General features: G+C 40.3%; 1 protein-coding gene across 1 annotated transcript in view; it reads right to left on the bottom strand.

Moving 5' to 3' along the window:
- TPH2 (tryptophan hydroxylase 2) overlaps positions 1–13,129 on the bottom strand; it is a 101,810-nt gene that overhangs the window by 39,831 nt on the left and 48,850 nt on the right. The window contains exon 8 of the mRNA XM_002823521.4: positions 142–268. Coding sequence (XP_002823567.1) covers positions 142–268 — 127 coding nt within the window. The remainder of the gene's footprint in view (positions 1–141; positions 269–13,129) is intronic.

Here is a 13,129-nt window from a genome sequence, read left to right as displayed (position 1 = left end):
AGAATGCAACATAGGAAAAGGTAAATTCACCATGCTTTCTCCAGAACTTTTACCTATAACCCATAGTCAATAATCCTGAAGCTTTCTTTACCTCACAAATGGACATAAATAGAACTGGTTTTAAGTTGAAAATGAACTCACCGTGGCTAGTTTCTGAACATCTTCATCTGACGCTCCCAGAGACGCCAGACCTATTTCTTGTGAAAACTGAGCAAACTTAGGATCCGCAAGTAGTGGAACATGTCCCAAGAGTTCATGGCATGTGTCTCTAACAAAAAAGACATCACAAAGACGTGTTATATAAGAAGCTTTAAATTACCACTGGTAGAACAAGACTTAAAATCCTAAATAAGACCTTGTCACTATAATTAATTAGTTACTACAGTTCATCAATGCTTGGACTTTTTAATCATTTTAATATGTCTGAAATCCCAGTGCATCTCATAATCAACAGCACTTAAAACATATGCTATACAATATTTTAATAACATAAAAGCAACTACTATTTTCAAGATCTTACTATATACCAAGTACATGGTAAGTGTTTTATTGTATGCATTATATCTTTTATTCTCAAAACAACCTTAGAGAATTAAAGTAACTTGTTAGCACAGGATCCTGTAGATCAGGAATAGGCAAACAACAGCCATGGTCCAAATCTGGTCCATTGCCTGTTTTTGTAAATAAAGTTTTATTGGAATATAGCCATGCCCATTCATTTGTGTATTATCTGTGGCTGCTTTTGACCACACTGCAGAGTTGAGTAGTTGTGACTGAGATCATAGGGCTAAAATAATTAACTAGCTGGCGCTTTACAGAAAAAAAATTGCTGTTTCTTGCTATAGATAGTGAGGAAGGCAAAATTGGAATCCAATTTGTCACGCCTTTAAACTCTTGCTGTTAACCCTTAAGTTGTACTGCAACTCTGTTACACTTTGCCAGGCAATGGGTAATGGCAGAGGATTCTATTGTCATCATCATCAAAGTAGCTTTTCCAGTAGATGATTTATAGCTCTAATATAAGCAACTCTCTTGTGATAACACATTAGAAGAATCTCCCAGTTTTCTGCTTTGGTTAGCCTAAACTAGGTAATAATAGAAGCCTGGAACCTCTCTCATTTGCCTGAGCTTTCATTTGGAGCCAGATAAGTGGGCAAAAGACAGGTATCTTTCACAACAATACATGGCAGATGCCTTCCTGAGTCATTGCCATGAATAATGAACCGTTTCATGATACCAAGCTGTAATGGAATGAATTCCCCTATGGTTGTCTGGGAATGGATTGAGACGCAGGAACATTTTAAATTATTGACCGAAAAGAAACACCAATTACCTAGGTAGTAATTAAAAGATGTTTTTTATTTCACTTGTACTCCTCTGAAATATATCACTTCAAAAGGTGCTAGAATACAAATACCAGGTGGCTACCATTATTACAATTATAAAGTATGTTGCATGGTCACACAGTTGAAGCAAATGAATGATGGTCAAGGGCCAAGATTGATGCCTACATAAAACAGATAGCATCACTCAATCACTCAATCAAAAAATCTTATTCCCACAACTCAAACCATATCCCCAACCTTGGCCAGTTACTTCATAGAGAGCAGGTTGAAAGGTCAGCCAATTCAGAATAGTGGACAGGATACTGAAACAAACTCCAAATTCATCCCTTGTCAACTGTATCAATAACTTCCTTTTTTCTACATGAACTGAACTGAATTTGTTTTTTTAAAAAAAGGAATATGAGGTGGTTATTCTTCAATCACATTGCTTATGGCAAAGAAGCAGATTAACTGGATTTTAGGGTATAGGGGCATTTAAATGTAATCCAAGCCCTTCATTTTACCTATGAAGAAATGAAAAATAAAGAAGAGAGAGAGAATATACTGAGCTCCTACTATGTACTAAGTACTGTGCTAAATGTTTTCATGTGACGTTGGTAACTGAATCTTTACTTGCATGTTTTATAAAGGAATAATAAATAGAAATAAGAGAAGCTTTATTATTCCAATTTAACAAATGAGGAAGCTAAAATTTTGTAAACCTAAGAATCTTTTCCTAGGCTACCACACTTTCGGCAAAGACAGAGACAATTCTTTTTTTTTTTAATCAGGGTCTCCCTTTGTTGCCCAGGCTAGAGTGCAGTAGTGCAATCACAGCTCATCGCAGCCTGGACCTCCTGGGCTCAAGCGATCCTCCCACCTCAGCCCCTCAAGTAGTTGGGACTACAGGCGCATGCCACCACACCTGGCTAATTTTTTGTAGAAATGTCTGGGGTCGGGGTGGGGGGGTGGTTCCTCACAATGTTGTCCAGGCTGGTCTTGAACTTCTGACCTCAAGCGATCCTCCACCTCCGCCGCCCAAAGTGCTGGGATTACAGGCATGAGCCACTGCACCCAGCCCAGAGACAAGGTTTGAAATCAAATTTTTTGAACTCCAAAGCTACACTCTTTCTGCTCTCTGTTGTTTCAATTTGTAGATATGGTATAAGCAAGAAAGGGGCTGGGGTATACACAGCTTAGGCCGTAGGAAGAGAGTTTAGCCAAGCTAGCTAGCACAAGTAAAAATGTAGTCAGTATTTCCTAAGTCTCTTTTCCTCCAACTCAGTGCTTCTCAACTTTCCAAATCACTTGAGAAGCATTTTAAAAACACCGAATGGCTAGGCCCTGCCTTAGACTAATTCAATCAGCCTCCCTGAGATAGACCTGAGCATTTTTTTTTAGCCTCTCACCAGGTGATAATAAGACACAGCCAGGGCTGAGATTCACTGTGATAACTGATGACTTTAGGAGCTCTCCTAGCAAGCTTCAAGCAACTAGTACTTAAAACTACACCTGAATGTGATTATGTAATTTAGAGCTGCTCAAGTTTAATTCCACTAAAATTACATCATGATACTGAAGAATAATGAAAGATGGTGACTGAGAGGTAGATGGGTAACTAATTCGTTCTCCATGTGCATTTGATTCAGTTAAAAGTCCAATAGTTCTAAGTCGGGAGTGGACCCTATGGACTCATTCTTGTGATCACTTTTTTTAAAAGGTCATGCCACCTGCACCAATATTGGAATTAAGATCAAGTAACCTACCATGGAAAAATCTGAAAACCTCCATTGTGGCTTATGATGTAAATGCTAAAGAACTCCCACTGATCCAGGCAGAAGATGTGGCAACAATAATTTTAAATTAGTCACTATGTCAAACTCCAAGAAAATAGTGAAGATGATGAGAATTCTCTCATTGACATAAGCAAGGTGAGCAGAAACTAAAGAAACAATTATAGTGAATGCTTACTATGAGCCAGGCACTGTGCTAAATGCTTCATAATGTAAGAAGAGAATAGGGTAGGTCAAAGCTACAGTGGTGGTAGATGCTTGGTGCAGTACGGAATTTACCTTTGACCTTGTTAAATACTTGAAGAAGGCCAATCCAAAAGACAGTCTTCTGTCTACTTAGATACTAATGGAGTCCAAAAGCTTACTGGTAGAAGGTAAGGTGAAAAGTTAGCAGTTAGGAAAATACTAGAGATCCAAAGACATTCAGGAGTCAGTTCTCCATGTTAGAAAAAGGAGCTATCACCTGAGTGTTAAGATGTCATTATCAGAAACCTGTAACTCACTAGCCAACTTAAGAACTTTTAATACCATTACAATGACAAAGTAACTACACATAGAAGAGGATAAAAGAAATTATAAATTTGGAAGAAAAAATCATACAATACAGCAGAGGAATTTATATTGTTTCACTAAGAATGAAAGCCTGAAGCGAGATGTCTAGCAGAATTATTAATGGAACCTCAGAGATACTCCTTGCTCTGTTATAAGTAGAAATGATCATGCTCTATTTTGCTAGCTTGTGACCTCTTCTCAGCTCCATTTCCACTCAGAGACCCTGAGAAAGAACTTCCCTTCAGATTCCTGAACAAAGTGTGGACACAGCATGTCATGGGGCCAAGGCTTTAAGCACCTGTATTTCAAGACCAGGAACAAGGTTATTATATTTTATGTCTTTGGTGAAACTTTCTCAGAAATAAACACCATATTGTTCTCTATTCCACTGTGTTTGGCTAAGGTACCTGTAGACAAAGGAAATTGAAGTGCCTGGAAACTCTTCAACCAAAGAGCAAAGATTTTTAACATTACTAATAAAAGCAATTCACTAACTTTGAAAAGTTTACATTTTTTTAGATTCTCTGAGACCAGAGGACTTAGAAGCTGAAGTCACCTCCACTCTTTGGGGCAGAGAGGGGTTCCAGGCTATGGGAAGTCTGAGGGAGAATGCAGACTGCAAAGCCTTCTCTCTAACCTCTGTACCAATGAAGGTCTGTTGGGCTGAAATTAAGCTATTAAACTCTATTTTACAAAGTGCAAATGCCACTGCACTGTGTCCTGCATGTAAAGTAGTTTGAGATCCCTACTTTGGTTGTATCATCCACAGCCAAACCCCTGAGTATCTAATTATGAACAGGTTTCTGATGTGAGTTCACAACTATTGCCTTATCTCAGCAGATCTCTCCAAAAAGACTCAATTATTTGGCCATAATTGCACCTGTCAGTACATGCTGCCTCCAATCTCTACATCAGCAAACTTTTCTCTTTTTAACTCCCATCCCTTTGATACATTTTTGCCTGAATAATGCTTTTTAGAGTCCTTTTCACAAACGTGCTCTGTTCACTGGAAATACAAGACCTTTCAAAGCTGTTAACACTGTAAAACATCATGTCTCCTTTTATTTAAAAAAAAAAAAAAAAAGCAAGAGCAGATATCAGACACTAAACTTTTGCTGCTCTAAATTGGAATCTTCTCTGATAAGCCCTGCTAGGAGGATTCTAAAGCCTGCAGAAACAGGTCCACAAAGGATCCTTGGCGAAATGTCTCTGGGAAATTCTTAACTCAGTCCAAGAAAGTAGCCATCATTTTGCTATGAAGAAATAAGGGTTCTGGTTGTTAAGTTCAAATTCAAAATGAGTCTGGCATTTTTCTCCTCTTATCAGTTTTCAAAGCTGACTCCTCACACTACATGTTGAACAACTCCTTTTTATTTTCGTTGTAAATTAAAGCCTTTACAAGGAATTGAGTGAGCATCCAACATTTGCTTCCCATCCCAAATCTGCACATCTCTGTTTTAAAACATATTTCTAAAACATGTGCTCTAAATGACACAGAGGCCAACACTAGCTAAATCACGAAGAGAAGGAAAGGGAGATGAGCGGGAGAGGTGAAGACTTTGCATTAATAAAAGGAAGCAGGAGGATGAGCTAGGAGCCAAAATAGGGTGTGTTTTTCAGCTTTCACACAACAGTTGGTGGGTAAATGCAAGTAATGTGGGATAACACACTGGGATGCATTGCAGACAGGTGACTTAGTTTGCTTTCACTGCATAAGATGATAAGGGGAATTAACTTGGTAGTGAGGCAACTTTTTCTCAGGGCTTGTTTTGGAGCCATATACAGAGTTTCTTTAGTTTAGATTTAAAATAGCATACTGTAAAATCTGACCCAGACAAGATTTTAGGCAATTCTTATGATCACTCCTTCTTATATCCCTATCACAGTATAGCTACAAAAAGTCACCTTTTTTTTTTTTTTTTTTAAATAAAGCCAGGAACCTGGATGTTGCCCTGCAGAAAATCTTCCTTGCTTTTTCCCCTTAGGAATCATAAGGACGTGCACTGATGTTTGTCTTCTTTACTACAATTCTTTTAAGACTGGCAGATATTATAGTTGTCTTTCTTAAAATTTAGTTCATTGTGTGCCCATTTGTACCAGGTGCTATATTAGGAACTGAGGCTTAAAAGTAAATAAGGCATAATCTTAGAATAGCTCCTAGCAAAAGTCACCATCTGGTTCCAGAAAAAGGCAATCAAATAGCAAGTACAAACTTTCCTGATGCATAAAAAGAAACAATTTCCAGTTCTTAGAGGGACCACAGAAAGAGTGCAATGGAAATTCTGTTGGTATGTCACTAGCTCCCTACTGATATAGCTTAGATATTTGTACCCAGCCAAAATCTCACGTTAAAATGTAAACCCCAATGTTGAAGGTGGGGCCTGGTGGGAGGTGACTGGATCACAGGGGTGGATTTCTCATTAATGATTTAGCACCATCCTCCTGGTGCCGTTCTCGGGATAGTGAGTGAGTTCTCCCGAGATCTGGTCATTTAAAAGTGTGTGGCACACCCCCTCCAACTCTCTCTCTCATTCCTCCTTTCGCCATGTGAAGTGTTCCCTTTTTGCCTTCCGTCATGATTGGAAGCTTCCTGAGGTCTCCCCAGAAACAGATGCCACTAGGCTTCCTGTGCAGCCTGCAGAACCGCAAGCCAATTAAACCCCTTTTCTTTATAAATTTCCCAGTCTCGGGTATTTTTTGTAGCAAGGCAAGTATGACCTAATACGCCCACCACTTCTGAAGTATTTCTTATTTCTTGAAGAAATAAGAGATATTTAACTTTCTCTCTACCTCTCCAAGTTCAGTGTAATTAAGAAAGCAATATAACACAACAGTCAAAAGCATATACCCTGGAGTCAGACCTAAGTTCATCTCTCATATTCTGGTGTAGGCAAATTACTTAGAGCAGCACTGTCCAATGGGACTGTCTGCAATGATAAAAATGTTCTGTATCTACACCATCCAATATAATAGCCACTTGACACAGGTGTCTACTGAACACTTGAAATGTGGCTAGTGCTACTGAAGAACCAAATGTGTACTTTTATTTAATTTTAATTAATAAATGTAGATAACCACATCTTACCATATTGGACAGCACAGACATAGTGTTTTCTCATCTATAAAATGGAGATTGTAAGATTTCTTCTCTCTTATATTATTTTTTCTTTTATTGAGATGGAGTTTCGCTCTTATCGCCGAGGCTGGAGTGCAGTAGCCTGATCTCAGCTCACTGCAAGCTCCACCTCCTGGGTTCAAGCGATTCTCCTGCCTCAGCCCACGGAGTAGCTGGGATTACAGGCACCCGCCACCACCACCGGCTAATTTTTTTGTATTTTTAGTAGAGACGGGGTTTTACCATGTTGGCCAGGCTGGTCTCAAACTCCTGAACTTAGGTGATCTGCCCGTCTCAGCCTCCCAAAGTGCTAGGATTACAGGCATGAGCCACCGCACCCAGCCATCTCTTACATTATTAAACGATGTAGTAAGAGAATGCATTGAAAATCTTAGTTCCCGTAAGTTAGGTATTATTACTTATTATATTAAATTGTATTTATACCTAAGCCTATCATACTTGAATAAGTTTTGCCCTTTGAGAAGGTACTTTATCACTTAAAAAGGAGTAAGTTTCTTCAGGACAGAGATTAGGCCATGTTCGTATTTGGGTCTGCAGTGCTTAAAAAAGCCTGGCACGTAAGATATGCTCAATAACTGCTTTTTTAACTCAACTGAATAGAGCAGGTGATGACGGGGCTCTGTTGCTCCAAATAGAAGTGAATCCAAGTGAAACTCAAGTATAGTTTTCCTAATTTCCAGTGTCACATAAAGGCTTTGGACCAGAACTTGGTTTTGCTATTTTCTAGTTGTGTAACCTCAGGGAAATTACCTGACTTCTTTGAACCTTGGAATTGCCATCTGTAAAATGGTGACAATCCTGTCCACCTAATAGAGATGAGTGGGATGATGCCAGACAAACAAAATGTGTGTGGGAAATGTCTGCTCCCTTTCCTTCTCTCTGTGGTGGCTTCTGTGCCCATCTATAGACACAATTCTCTACACGGTAGTAAAGAGGTAGGAACAGTGACTACCTCTTTCTTGCATAAAATTCAATCATTTTGGATTTCTTCTTCTGAGCTTGCAATTTAAAAATGCAAATACTGCTGGAAAAATTTCTCCCTGGTCATCTCAGTCTTCCACACCTGAAAATACATAATGAACCTCTCCCTGACTACAGAGTGCTGAAGGAATATAAATTTTGATTTGGGCCAGGTGCTTCTAAGTGCTAATTTTGGATTATGGGCTCCGCACAAGGAAAACAGAACTGGGTACAGGGGTAGGGGAGAGTGACATAAGGAATCCTGCTTTGAATCTGCTGGACAAAAAAAAAAAAAAAAAAGAAGGATGGCTGAAGCATTGAAGCTTTATCCCAAGTCACCACAGAAAACAGCCTAAAAGAACAAAAACAGGGCTCCAGCAGACACTTAGACACAATTTTGGTTTCAAACTGCACATTTTACATAATGTATAGGATTTAAAAAAAATAGAATGTATATTGTTAGAACGCTTAAGCTCTTTAGACAAAAGGCTCTATAAGAAATCTCAGGGGTTATTTTTGCTTTAGGCACTTCACAAAACTAGACACAATATTACGATTGAAAACTTGGGAGTCCAGGTCTAGGAACGTGGCCTTGTAACTAAGGACGCACTGGAATTTTATGAGGCACATTAGCCCTCCACATGAATTTAAGAGGTGCCGAGTAAGAGTGGACTTATTTGGTATTTTTATAAAGCTTTTTTCTCTCCAAAGATCAAAGTGTTATTTCATCATCGCTCACACAGGGAGGTTAAATGGCTTGGCAACAGTCACACTGGGAGCTGAGAGTGGGGCCTACATTTCTGGGCAAGCAGTCCTTAGGTCCTTCTGCCTGAGGACACAGCAGTCTCCTATCTGCATTACTGCCCTTTGAGAAGGTACTTTATCACTTAAGAAGGAGTAAGTTTCTCCAGGACAGAGGTTAGGCCATGTTCATATTTCGGTCTGCAGTGCTTAGAAAAGCCTAGCATATAAGCTATGCTCAATACTGTAGAGAGGTGCTGTCCCCTTCTTTTTCCCAGTGAGATAGCAGATGCCTCCTCCTCTTGATAAATGGGGCAGACCAACTGTGACCTTGTGAAGATCAAAGGGGAGGGCGGGCCTCTAAGGAGCCTGGAAGTTGGGCCAAGAACTGGTTGGGGCAGCACAGCACTAAACTATATAATAGCCATAAACAGTCTTTAGGGTTCTGGCAAATCAGGGTCACCAAATAAAAGTAAGGAAGTATCCCTTTCAAGGCCAGGTACAGTGGCTCACGCCTGTAATCCCAGCACTTTGGGAGGCCGAGGTGGGCAGATCACGAGGACAGGAGTTCGAGACCAGCCTGACCAACATGATAAAACCTCGTCTATCGAAAAATACAAAAATTAGCCAGGCGAAGTGGCAGGCCCCTGTAATCCCAGCTACTCAGGAGGCTGAGGCGGGAGAATCGCTTGAACCCAGGAGACGGAGGTTACAGTGAGCTGAGATCGCACTACTGCACTCCAGCCCGGGCAACAGAGTGGGACTCCGTCTCAAAAAAAAAAAAAAAAAAGAAAGTAGCCTTTTCAAATCCCTTCTACAAAATGTGCCATTGGAAAACAACAACAACAACAACAAAAATGCTATTCAGCTTCAGCATACAAATAAGTTTTGGGTATTTTTGTTTAGTGTTACTGATTAACAAAATAGTGGCTAAGCCCACAGGTGCTGGCATTACTCCTGAAGTTCAAACCCTGACTCACGTACTTACCAGCTGTGTTACCATGGGCAATGTACTTAACCTTTCTGTGTCTCATTTCCTCATCTATAAACTCAGAATAATAATATAACAACTCAAAGTGTTGTAGTATTAGGTGAGTTCGTCCATACATAACACTTAAAATAGTGTCTGGTGCTACTAACAGTAAACCTGTGTCCAGTTGATATATAGTAGACATGTTTGCTATTCATAGTAAAAGTATTTTTACCACTGCTGTTGTGGTTGCTGTCAACATTATCTATGCTGAAGGATGGAAGGAATTAAAGTATTTTCAGGTCTTAGGACCTCTAACATCTTAACTGGCCCTCGGTACAGCCCAAACCAGACTTCTCCTAAGGGAGAGCATGGCTACCAAACTGAGGGTATGTGCACCAGTTACAAAGCAGGAAAGGTAGGCCAGATGACCGGCTTTCTGGGAACATGCCATTTTCCAAGAATCACCGGTAATAATGCTGCACTGAAATCCTGAGCAGCAAGAATGTTAACAGTGCTATGGAGGAAGCCAGGTGGATGAGCAGGAGGCTTGGCACCAAGCTTGCATGTCCCATAGGGAAGAACAAGTTTAAGGTAAACACAGCTCGTGGGCATGCAGGCTAAACTCCGTAAAGCTCTGGTTTATCCTCCCAGCTCTGCAGGAAGACCATGCTGGGACGACTTCAGCAAGGCCTGATATTAAAAACACCAACAACAGCCAGGGCCCAAGTCCCAGAACCTCTGGAGTGGGAACGAGGAGGAAAAGTTGGGAGAGAAAAAATTCATATTTTTCCTCTCCTTATGGACCTAGTGAGCGACATCTGTTCAATCAAGAGAGGAGCAACCAAGCTTTCCTAATAAGCAAAAAATTCATTTACTTTACTTAGAAACGGATGAAAAATGTGTCAGAAATAATTCACGTTTATTTTTCTTATAAAATTAAATAGCGGCAATTATAAGAAAAATCACCTGACTGCAAAGCCTTTAAACAGTTATATTTTAAAATAACATTAATTGCCACTAAACTGGTCAACTGCAACAAAAAGGTGTTCCTTAACACAAATGTATTTCATTGTATTATGGCAATATAAGTTGCAATATTAGTCACTGGTGCCCTGAATTATTCCTCAATGCTGAAAGTTTGCTCTTTGATTTGAAAAGTGACGCCGGCAGAAAAGAAGAGATGTGTGGAATGGGAACAACACAGCAAAGGGTGCTGCCTTGGCATTAGAAATAGAACACCACACCCATATGGCCCAAGCTAGCGGCCAGTGATAAGAACTGTGAGTTATCGTTCCTACCTAGCAGACTGGGCCCTCACTTTGCCTTTTAAACAGACCACTGAGACATCTGACCACGAACCTTAAGGGGCCCACACACTGCTAGTTGCCAGGGTTTGTGCTGTCTCTCTTTCTCTCTCTCTCTGTCTCTCTCTCTCTCTCTGTCTGTCTGTCTCTCTCTCTCTCTTTCTGTCTCTGCTGACTCTCCATTCCTGATCCACAGGACCCAGGGTTGAAGGAGGACTGCTTTCCTCATATACTACACCCTCTCTGCCTAGGATCTGCAAGCAACTCTGTTCTAAAAGATGAGGTGGACGGAGGGCATAGCATAAGAGAGCACACAATGGACTTCCCAGAGAGACAAAAATGAGATCAGGGAGATTTAGAACTTCTCAAGATTTTGTTCTGCCACTGTACACATGCCAGGCGATGCTCACATGCCTACATAACTTGGAACTCTGCATCTTTCCCTCTCATTCCAGTGAGTGAGAGGGAAGGTATTATTGGAATAACTTTGAATTTGGCCCAATTGATTTTTTTTAAAGGAAATCATTTGCAAACTTCATTACCCGATTAGTGAGAACATTGCAATCACAACTGATCAAAGCATAGAGCCAGGCAATACTGAAATGCAGATTCATTGCCTCAGACACTGCTCAAAGATAGAAAAAGCAAGAGTCCATTTCCTCTTCTAGCAGATCAGTGACCTTTCAAACCAGGCATTAATGCATAGAAAAGCAACTCCTCCCACCAGGAAAACCAGAAGTCACTAATTTTCCAGGGGTTCTTTATTGTTTTCCAGGCCAGAAAACTTTCCCCCAGGAAACCAGTCTAATCTGCCATCACTTTTTTTTTTCTTTTTATAGATTCAGGGAGTCCATGTGCAGATTTGTTACAGGAATATATTGTGTAAAGGCGAGGTTTGGTTTCTAGTGTACCAGGTTTAGAGAAGCCAGAGTCTTTAAAATTGTAAAATGTAAAAAGAAGTCGAAGATATGTTTAAAATCCAATGTGTGTTGAAAGCTGTGATGGCAAAATACATTCTACCAGACTGAAAGGGAAAATAAAATTCTCTTTTCAAATAATGTCTTTTTTGTTGCTTCGTGCTCATTTCTACCGGGGTCTTCAGGGCTCACCTTTGTCTCATTAGCGCAGCCTCCACTACAACAGTTCAGCAATTGAAAGCAGTTATTTGGAAGCACAGTACAAGCAGCAAACACAGTAGCCAAGTTGAACTTCATAAATTGGAGAATCTGCCCTCTAGTTGAGAATCTGCCCTCAATTTTCAATTGAGGAAATGGGATTTCATTACAAAGAGAATGCCTGTGAAAGTGCTTGGGCAGGAAACAGCCCTCCCAGTATAGTACCCATAGATTCAAACTATGTGGCTGAGAAGGGACTTAGGACTTTGCAATATACAAGGATTAAAAAGATCTTTACAGAGAATTTTGTCTGCATAGTATATTTCTGGAAGGATGAAATGGAAACTAGTAGCAGTGGTTGCCTCTGGAGAGGATGCACTGGGTATCAAGGGGACAGAGGATGGAAAGAAACTCACTGTTCACAGTATATACCTTTTAGTGCACTTTAAATTCTGAATTATGCATATGTATTACCTATTTATAAAGTAATAATTTTAAAAGCCAAATGAATGGCCTGTAATCCCAGCACTTTAGGAGGTCGAGGCAGGTGGATCACCTGAGGTCAGGAGTTCAAGACCAGCCTGGCCAACATAGCAAAACCCCGTCTCTACTAAAAACACAAAAAATTAGCTGGGTATGGTGGCGCACGCCTGTAATCCCAGCTACTGAGGAGGCTGAGGCAGGAGAATTGCTTGAATCCAGGAGGCAGAGGTTGCTGTGAGCTGAGATTGTACCACTACACCTGACAGAGTCAGACTCTGTCTAAAAAAAAAAAAAAAAAAATACGAATGATATGAAACCCACAAAAAATAAAGGGCTTGTAAAAACAACCCCAAGTGAGTGAATCCCAAGTTTCCATCCTCTGACTTAGTCTCCTCTTATCTGTGTAGTCATAGGAGACTTGGAAGAAAAATAACTACTCAAATCTATTGTGGGTGCTTTACATTCACTTCTGAGTTTATAATCTTTATTTGTAACTACCAGAAACTTCTCCATCTGGAGGTTCTAGCCATGGGCACCTCACAGACACCATACCCCAAACCCAAATCCTCCTCTTCCCTCCCTCTTTCCTTTTCTCTTCCCTCGAAGTTTGATCCTCCTCCAATATTCTCAGTCATTATTAGAAATGACTTTCCACTCAGCTTCCCAAACAAAAATCTTAGCCCTACCTTAGGGGCCCTCCTCTCATTTCACCCCTATTGTAGTCACTGGATATTGTTACTTCCATCT

This window comes from Pongo abelii, chromosome 10 (genome assembly GCF_028885655.2).
Source record: "Pongo abelii isolate AG06213 chromosome 10, NHGRI_mPonAbe1-v2.0_pri, whole genome shotgun sequence".
NCBI lineage: Eukaryota > Metazoa > Chordata > Mammalia > Primates > Hominidae > Pongo > Pongo abelii.
Note: the sequence above shows the minus strand (reverse complement) of the source record. Positions and strands in the feature narration are given on the sequence as shown.